The sequence below is a fragment of the Lolium perenne genome, chromosome 4 (assembly GCF_019359855.2).
Source record: "Lolium perenne isolate Kyuss_39 chromosome 4, Kyuss_2.0, whole genome shotgun sequence".
Lineage (NCBI taxonomy): Eukaryota > Viridiplantae > Streptophyta > Magnoliopsida > Poales > Poaceae > Lolium > Lolium perenne.
The window spans coordinates 168,699,156-168,709,040 of NC_067247.2; the positions used below are offsets into that span (position 1 = coordinate 168,699,156).

General features: G+C 42.1%; 1 protein-coding gene across 4 annotated transcripts; it reads right to left on the reverse strand.

Annotated features, from left to right (window-relative positions):
* Positions 1-469: 469 nt before the first annotated feature.
* LOC127294758 (lysine-specific demethylase JMJ27) lies at positions 470-9,265 on the reverse strand. 4 transcript variants are annotated; one of them, XM_051324643.2, is made up of 21 exons: positions 9,021-9,265; positions 8,692-8,751; positions 8,274-8,327; positions 8,102-8,152; positions 7,966-8,016; positions 7,818-7,883; positions 7,443-7,487; positions 7,191-7,346; positions 6,706-6,836; positions 6,395-6,494; positions 6,013-6,145; positions 5,637-5,700; positions 4,795-5,557; positions 4,003-4,332; positions 2,941-3,432; positions 2,785-2,857; positions 2,612-2,697; positions 2,356-2,475; positions 2,094-2,163; positions 1,937-2,015; positions 470-1,300 (listed from the first exon to the last, which is right to left on the reverse strand). In XM_051324643.2, the coding sequence occupies exons 1-21, from the start codon at positions 9,099-9,101 to the stop codon at positions 754-756; spliced, it is 3,552 nt and encodes a 1,183-aa protein (XP_051180603.1). In that variant the 5' UTR covers positions 9,102-9,265; the 3' UTR covers positions 470-753. The 4 variants fall into 4 exon arrangements, with proteins under 4 accessions (XP_051180603.1, XP_051180601.1, XP_051180604.1 ...); XM_051324641.2 differs by having other exon boundaries at positions 1,937-2,018; XM_051324644.2 differs by having other exon boundaries at positions 470-1,297; positions 9,021-9,264.
* Between the last annotated feature and the right edge of the window lie 620 nt (positions 9,266-9,885).

Here is a 9,885-nt window from a genome sequence, read left to right on the forward strand (position 1 = left end):
CGCGTCGTAACTCGTAAACGCAGCCTGAACCCAAAAATATCAGCCAGCTAACCCAATAAGTACACAAAACTACCCAGACTGCCTGAACCAAAAAAAAAAAAAAAAAAAAACAGCCGGAGAGACGTGGCAAAATGAAAATGCGAAAAGCAGCGGTGGCCAACACGGCCTGAACTAAATTGCTCTTTTGCCAGCATCTATAAAATTTCTCTCCTCAGATTTTTTGCCATATTTAAAGCAAGCAGTTGGCCGAAGAAGAATGCAGGAGCACTGCTAGTTTGATCCTGATGACTGTCCTCCAATGACAGATCACTTATTTCTTCAGCAGAGCTAAAATTGCTGAAATTCTCAAGCAACTGATCCTTGTCAATCTAACCAAATAATGCAAATTAGGCCTGCGAACAGAATAACTACAGAGGTTAGTCCAGCATACAAGTTAATTACTATATCAACCCGCTGCCACACTAGTATAAAATCCAAAATAATCAGGTTGTTTCATTCGTTCATTCGATCATAGCCTACATGTAGACAAAATAAATCCGCAACTAAGCAAGCTGAGCGATTTGATAATGTAGCGCTACAGGTAAGCGGTAGAAACATCAAAACAATAGCTACCACAAAGCTCTTCGTCTGAGTGTTTGGTACCCTCCTTGTCTAGGACTTGACTTGGCCAGAGCTGGAAGAAAGCTCGAAGGCCTGCTGGCCGCCATCTGGTTCAGTGGCCACTGAACCAGATCGACATTCTACCCTCCTTGGCTACGACTTGACTTGGCCAGAGCTGTGACCCTTGCGACGACGCTCATAGACCCGAATCCGACTTGGACTAGAGCTGAGACCCTTCTTTTTTGGCAGATTCTGACTTGTATCTGAGCTGAGACCCTTCTTTTTTGGCAGAATCTGACTTGTATCTAAGCTGAGACCCTTCTGGCGACGTTGATAGACCAGAATCTGACTTGTAATGGAGCTGCATGGACCCTTGGGGTAGACCCTAGGACCAACACAAGAGTTCGCAACATGCTTCACTTCTGCAGATCCTTTAACTTCAGACAAGCCCTGCTGAGTCGACTTCACTTCCATTTCTGCAGGTGCAACTTCATCTTCAGAAATGGCTTGACCTGATTTCTGTAGGTGTTCTTTCGTTTCTACAGCTTCATCTTCAACTACAGACCTGTACGGAGCTGTTTGTTCCTGGCGCTCCTCCATGTCAGCTCCGGGCATAGCTTGAGCTGATAGTTTTTTACCCTCTTCCGTCTCTGCAGGTTCGCTTGGACTAGGTTGGTCTAAAACTTCATCAATACAGCTGCTACAATAAAATAGTACCTTAATTATTTTCAACACAATCAAACAAATCATATCCTAGTAAAGAACTTAAGCTACTTAACCATCAATGCTTAAGGCCTCACAACATTACAATATGGAGAATTCTGAAAATCACCTTCTCGATTATTTAAGACAAAATTTGTTTGGCAACAGCACCAATCAGCGTAGTAGCTGTTACAAGGCTTTCAGAAAATACATTCTAAGAGCGCCATGCTGCGCTTTTTTTTTGTTCTGTGGAATAATCTGAACATCCAGATAAAAGAGGCACATAGGAACACCAATGCACCATTACTTATATGTTCAAATTTCATATAAAAGAGGACCTGCAGTTCTCATATATAGCTAATAGCATGCTCTGAAGTAGTAAGATAGGTACGAGTGAACTGCTACGTGTTAACCAGAGTCAGTTTTTATGCCGTACAAAAGTATGCACACAAATAAACAGGTCCTACACGCCTACTTGTGATGAGAAATGCTACTGAGAATTGAAGGCTCAAGCAGCAAAACAGTTTGCGCAAATCAGAGATGATAAAAGGAGGCAAGACATAATCTATTAACATAATCAAACTGAAATAGAAAATATTCGAATAGAAAAAGCAAGTTAGACGATGCACTGTACCATTCTTTTACTGTTCCTCTCTTTCCTTTTCCTTTCGCTTTGGTTTTTTGCTTTGCACTTTTCACCATCTCGGGGACCTCTTCTAATCCAAATGACACGCATTTAGATGCATGTCAAGAAAAAGGTCAAGATGATGCCCGCAGTTGCTCTTACTTACCTTCATTGCCATCCTTTTTGGTGATATCATCAATGGCTTGTTTGATTGCATGAAAAGCAATCTTCTTAATCTAACAATTCAGATTATAAAGAATTTCAGAATTGGATAAGAGTGTAGAAAAGAGAGCATGTAAAAGTTATGGAGCTATTAAGATGGACAACAATGTTTAGGTATAATCAAGATTAGGATTAACATATAGATAAACAAATGGATAAATTCATATACATATAATAGGACAGTATAGAGAAACTGATCAGCATACCTCTAGCTTATCTTCATTCACCCTATGCCCTTTTGGTAGCAAACGAAATTCTTCCGTCAGCCTCATGCACTGTTGAACATTTTCCGGAGAAACAAAGTCAAGTGCGACCTTCATACATGACTGCCCAAGAACAAAATAAAAACGGTTACAAAACAGAAACGTCACAGATGATAGCAGAAATTTTTATTCAAAAGTATGGCACTAACAGCAGAAGAAATCAGAAACTGTTACCACGCATGTCATACTCATACCATACCTTCAAATTTCTGACTTGGTGGGGACATCCTGCAGGGATGAAGACTGCATCACCAAGCTTCTGTTCAAATGTCCAAGGCTCAACTCCTGAATATGGAGTGTACAAAAAGCTAGGAAGTAAATCACTGAGGGAAATTTTAAATCTTCAGAAAGTCATCTTTATTCTTAACTGACCATATTCTTCCTTAAGCTTTCTCTTGTGATCATTTGTTAGGTAAAAGCACTGATCATGTATAGGATGAATAACCTGCCAAGATTAAACAGTTAAGCAGCACGCAAATAAGATGACATGTCGCATTCCAGGGTCAAATAGTTAACAGAGCTAATCACCTGCTTCACTGGTTCATAATTGTAATGCCTAAACTCCATGGAATGCTTCATTAGATACTCTTGTAGTTTGCTGACATCTTCCCGTCGGAATATATCCCACAATGCGCCACCCTCTGGCTGGTTATCCTCTACAAAGGTGACACCATCTTCTTTTTTCTCAAGGGATATGCGAATTCTTTTCCCCCCATCTGTGCTTGTTTCCTTTTCTTTCTTTGATGCCCTACAAGAACGAGGTGGACCTCTTCGGCGTTTCTTGCGACCAGTAGGTTCAGAAGTTCCTTCTGTATTATCTGGTGATTCACTTTTATCTTCACTGCTGGAACCATGATCCACCTTCTCCCTTTCCTTAAGTATGCCTTCTGCTTTCTCCTTGGAAATAGAAGCTTGATTTCTGTTATCTTCCTTTATGGCCAAACTCATTTTCTTTTTCTCAATCGCTGTAATCCGTTTTGATTTGAGCTTTAATACATCAGTATGCGTGAGGATGTTGACCTGTTTACAAATAGGAAACAAAATATCATTCGCTTTTGAACAATGAACTCAGACATTCAACATTGTCCAATGGAGATGCCAAAACAGGGCGACAGCTCAATGTTGCAGCTGGGTGAAGCATGTGGCTTACAGATCTTCACAACCTAGATTGATATTCTACGGTTCTAAACACAAGTGATTACTCCGATCAACGGTCAACAACCGAGAGTCAAACAACCCAGAGTTCAACTATGGCTAGCATTGAAGTAAAACAAAAACATGCAAAGCAACAAGAGCAAACTCGAACCTACAAGAACTTACAGCTACAACATCCATAGATGAATTGATCTTCATACAGTGTTCAACTCGGTAGGATATAGAGAAAATATCCTAGCATGTAGTGGTGGACAGACGAGGTTGCAAACCCACACACTAAGGTTTGAGTCTCACTTCTACCTTAACTTTTTTTTGAAGAACTCATGCAAATATACAATATAAGTAACAATTTCAGATTCAAAATGAACTAGATGCTAAGCCATAAAATATACATATATGGAGGAGAGGAAGCGTAAGAAATATCAATTTATTTACCGCATCAGACATGTCGCAATGAAGCTTGGTGACAGAATCACCAATTCCTAATTCGTGGGCAACACCGTACGCGATGTATGTTTTTGGACCAAGGTCTGGCTTTATGACTTTCTCTGGAAGCTTCACTGCTAGATTAAGGGGACCAGATTCGTGATCTGTATATTCACGAAATGGCAGAGCAGACCTGAACTCAGCACCATGTCGTGGCAGTCGCTTCTCAAATGAGACGTGTTGTGGCCAATCTTTAAGCTTGAGTAACATGGGCAAACCCTCTGGACTAACAGCTCCACGGGAATATCCATTAAAAAATAAGTGAGTATTTACTTCAACCTGCATTTCGATTCAACAAAAGAAAAGGTTGCACTAAGAGTATTTCATGTCAGAATAAATACTGAACTAGTTGCTAAGTGTGACACAGCATATCAATTGCAGAAGTAGACATACGCCAAAAACTTGGGACTTGCCCGCCACCACTAACACATGCTGGTACTAGAAGGTATGCTGGCACAAACGGAAGATTTATTCACAAAAATCAATTAAACTGAATTCTTATGTTTTAACAAGCAGTTAACTGACGGTGTAAGCACAGATATACGTGTACATAAATAGCAAAAGAAGCCTATATTCCACGAAATTCACCATGTTCATTAATAGCAATTCAGAGAGAAGCAGAAGCACACGCTTAATATAGTTTCTAACGAATTTAAATCCAGTAATCCTTGATATCAGTTTTGTCAATGGAAAATTTAGCAATTTAATTGTATAAACAATCACCACCATGATGTGGGTTACCTCAGACCATGACAAGCACTCAAGGGCTGTAACAGAAAGCCGCTCAGGTTCTTCCTGTTCTCTCTTTTCTCGTACAGCCCGCCACATAACCATTGGTTCCCAGCTCAATTTAGAAGTTGACTCAAGCACGTCACGAACAATAACAGGCTGACCCTTCAACCAGTGCTCCTGGAAATGATCTAAATCTCCATTTTTAACATCTCTAGCATTTGGGCAATATATGTAGTTGTCCCTTGAGTTCTCTCTACAAGCCAATTTCCGCAACGTGCAAGTGCTCATCTCACCAAAGTCAGAAAAGCAGGAACATTTTGAACCTCCAACCTCCAGCACTCCTTCACTGTTGATAACTAAATTGGCCTTATCCAGTAAGTTAGAAATAACATTCTCCTCCAACAATGACTTCAGTTCAAGAACAGAATCTCCGCAACCACCAAATGCATTTGGCGGGCAAGGTATGCTTCCATCAATATTTACCCTCAATTCTCTCAAACCAGGAGCACAATCCTCAGCAGGAACTGCAGTATCCGTCAACACATCATTCTGTCCCTCAGAAGGCTTTTGAATTAGAACGTTATCATGACTACTTCCCTGTTGCAAATCTTCCTTTCCTCCTATCCCAGGCTGTGTAAAGACCGTGCCACTTGCAGCAGGAGCACCATGATTAGGTCCATGACGAAGCTCTCGGGAGCAGCTGAGGCAGAGATCATAGGTACATTTATTGCAGCCTCTGTGAAAATCAACTATTGACGTGCTGCAGTTGTTACTGTCACAAGGGAAACTATGGATTAGACAATCGAAAGAATCAAATAATTTGCACACTTCGAAATTGAAGCAAGACTAACCAGTATATTCGCTCACTTTCTTTATAGTTAGCTTGAGGAATCTTCAATTGGCATACATCGATGCCTGTTATGAAAGCAACATTAGGTACAGCAGAGCCACTGGAGTACTGACTTACTATATTCCTAAACAGATGACAAGGCCATTCCAAAATTTGGATAACCCAAGGACACAGAAATGTTTTGATATTTGAGGGAAAAGGATACTTATAAATGCGTTGTATTGAAAAAAGACAATGCCTGAAACGACAAAGTAATATACAGGGAAGCAATGAATAATCAACAATCATGTTCAATAGTAGTAGTACCTTCTTTTAATAAAATTTTACTGTCGGGGCCTCCCCTACAGTTTTTAGCTCAAAAAAAATAGTAGTAGTACCTTTAATCGTTGCTTCAACACTTTTCTCTTCCATCTGCTCATGGTGCAAGTCTTTCAACCATGGAACCAAACAGTGCACAATCCGAAGTGAGCATTTAATTTTATCTATGGCTGATACATCCCATCTGTCAATCTGTGGAACAAATAATAAGAGGACCAAACAAGCAATTTAAGAGGACCAAACAAATAATTTCGAATTTTAGTGGATGGGCACAACTCACGTCACCCTAAAAAATGTGGCTACTTATTATACACTACACTACACTGGAACATTTGTGTTGGTTCAGGGATTAGGTAAGTCTGTAGAGGCACGGGAACAGGAGTATCAAATAAAATGCAGCGAAGACAAAAAAAGATGTGAAGCCCAAAACACGAGGCATACCTTCTGTATTATATCTGCCCGGAGACAAGTCTTGCAGTTGCAGTTATTGCGACAAAATGGACAACTATTCACAAAATCACTTTCTGTTAAATGTGGATACCTGTTCAGCTCATGCAACCAACAAGCAATGCAATTTTGTTAACAAACACATCATTTTATTATAAATTGATATTTTGTGTTAGCACGGTGATTGAACGATAATACTCCAAATAAGAGATTGAACAAACACAAGCACTATAACTATACGAAAACAAGCAGGCAATTGCAGCAAAACCAGGTGACCAACATGAATACTTTTAAAGGGCACCAACCAATGAGCTATGCATTTAATGCAGTATCTCCTCGTATAATCTGTGCAGCCTTGACACCGGACAGTTCTGGCACTATCGTTTCGTTGACATTGATGGCACATGTTTGAAGTTCCATCGTTCTTTTTTGTACCCTGCAAATCCAGCGACAAAGAAACACATCACGTGTGTACATACTGGGAGCAGTTGAGGCTACAAAGTGAGCACATACTCAGAAATGAAAGTTTATATATCACATACATTTCTTTGGTAGATCATGTAATAGCTTATACACTGTATATATGCTCATTGTGATTCTTATTTGCATATATAGGAAGTGGATTAAACTTGAAATATGCATGTTTGCAATATACAGGAGAACAGACAGACAATTTAAGATTTTCTTATGAATAAAGCACAGACAGTCCTGAAAATTCATCCATCACTCAATGAATACATATAACTGAAGAATGTGAGTATAATAAACAAGAAAAAGTAAGAGCTTCCACCTTTTCCTTCTTAGTTTCATCTTTTTGCATCGGAGCATTCCGCCTCTTCCTAGCTCGCATGGTCCGAGGCTCAAGAGAAGAGACGTCAGCAACAGGATCCCTCCTACGCTTTCTTGTGGGTCTTGACTTTTCAGTTGTCCCTTGTGTGCCGTTCTCCTGGAATTGAGAAATCCAGCATGCGAGGGAAAAATGATAAGGATTATTTTGTCTATAGGAATTCACAAAATTGCATGGAAGAGAAAAATAAATGACCTCAGCAGAAGCCTGTGGCATATCTTCCAAGCCCTTGTAGTTCTCCTGCCAACACAACCAACAACCATTAAGCATTTCTGAGAAATCATTCCTTGCAAGCTCCTTTGAAGAAAACAAACACAGTGGAAAAAAGAACCCTATAATTGATTGGTTCCAAACAACACGGAAGAAATGGAGGAAAACAATTGCAAATGTGAACCTCGCAAAACCCAACAAATCGTCATTTCTAACTCTCCAATCCAACCATTGCAGACATAATTCATTGGGAAAGGTACCATAGAGGTTTCCTTCACTTCCATGGTGGCAGCGAAATGAGAGGCGAGTTGAGGCTGTAGGGAATATTGCTCATATTTAGTCAGTTAGTTACTAGGTTACCTCGGCAGCAGCCAGAGTCTTGGGCGGCCTCCCGCGTCCACGTCCACGGCCACGCCTACCTCCCCTCTGCAACACAAGGCTTAAAACTGGTAAGGATTTTCCTTTTCTAAACGAATCCACAAAAACTAATGCAAGAGAAGTTAATGACCGTGGCAGAATCTCGTGGCATCTCTTCCTTTCCCTTTTCCACATTGTTCTCCTGCAACCCATGGCCAAAAGCTCAGCGCAAGGTCTTTCAGAAGAAAAGGTTAGTGTAAGCAGAATACAAGCAGGGCAACACTGACATCTGTAGACGCGTCCAGTATCTCATCCTTGACTCTCTGGTCATCGTTATCCTGCCACCATAGCCAAATTAACATTAAGCATCTCAGAAAGCTGAGCGCGAGCAGAGATCTTTCAGAACAAAAAAAATGTTGACGCAAGAAAAAAACACCCTGGGAGGAAAATACTACTGACCTCGGCAGAAGGATGTGGCAACTCCTCCGCTTCACCCTTCTTCTTGTGGTTCTCCTGCCACCACAACCAAAAGACCATCAAGTATTTAAAAAACCCATTAAATCCACATTTCTTTCTAGCTCCACAGCCAAACCATTGTACAGATCATTCTCGTGCAGATCTAGTTCATGGAGCAACTGTACAGTGATGTCGGTTAACTGAACTCTCGAACATTCCAAACGTACGTGAACCTCACAGAACCGAACGAACTAACTCGGTTCTGCGGATCCGTGGGGATTTGGGATTACACCGGGAATCTCCCCATCAATCCCTAAAAAAGTAAAAATACGCTAGTCCCAAAGGAGGCCTAGTGGCTTTCCGATCTCTGAATGAATCACAAGCAGACTGTGTACTGTACGAGAGCGAGAGAGAAAATCACCTCCGCAGAAGCTTGTGGCGTCTCTTCCATGTCCTCGTGCGCCATCTCGTCGTCTTCAACCTTCTCATGCCGCCGCAACAAACGATCATTAAGCATTAACGGCCGGTTAATTAGATCCCGTATAGCGGAAACGAAATAAGGCAGCACCGACCACCAAACCCTAGATGAGAGGTGGCTGGCTAGCCTCCTGAGTAAACTCGAAAAACCGATCCAAACGCAGAGAAAGCAAGCGCAGCTCCTCCCGAAACACGGAAATTGCCAGCAAGCGGCCGGCCGGGGGAGCTCCAAGGGACAAGACCTAATAATATAAGTACGGGTACTGGGTATACCTCTATGACGGCGGCGGCGGCGGCTGGAGTCTTGCGCGGCCTCCCCCGGCCGCGCTTCCCGCTTCCCCGCTTGGGCGGCATGTTCGCGGTGGCGGCGCTCGGCGGCCGGAATCGGAAGAATCGCCGGGTGGGAGAGTGGGAGGAGAGGAAGAGCTTTGGGTCGGTGCGAGGTGTGCAAAGCTGCTGCTAATCCCCAAATATATTGACGCCCAGTCCTCTACCTGTAGAAGGAAGGCAGAATCTGTTTGTCGGGTGAGGCCGAAAAATGAGGCACACGATCAAAATCACATCCCATCTCCGCCGCCCACCTTCTTTTCACGGCGATGACCAGGTCAGGAGTGACTGCCAAGGAGGGAAAACCTAAATACAAATGCTTCAAGTGTGTGTGTGTTGTGCACAAGTGTTGGGCTTAAGCCAATGTAAGGATGATGGCCCAAGTGTGGCCTGGCTAGTTGATTCTTTCTTTGCTACCCCTCGGTTTTTATATGATAGTATTTTCGACAAGAGGTCCTTGGTAGATTCGTTCTGGCGGCCTAATGCCAATATAAGGTTAATTGGCTTGGTGGAGAAGTCGATACGGCTCAAAAGAAACCTTCCCTCGTCGAATCGATGAAGGCGTGACTCGTGGAGGTCCTCACCATGAAGTTTGGGGTGTTATCCAAAGGAATCACCAGCAAGTTTGTTGGCCTATATATGGCAGCAACTAGATGACCAGGCGGTGTGCTTAGCATAGATGTAGGTCTAGAAGGATCGGCGTGCATGATCTTCATTTGTTAGTATACCAAACCCTAGAATATCTCTTAGGATAGATGTTGTGTAAAATATTCTCTAGGGTTTGTTACACCTCGACCCCTGTATGTACACC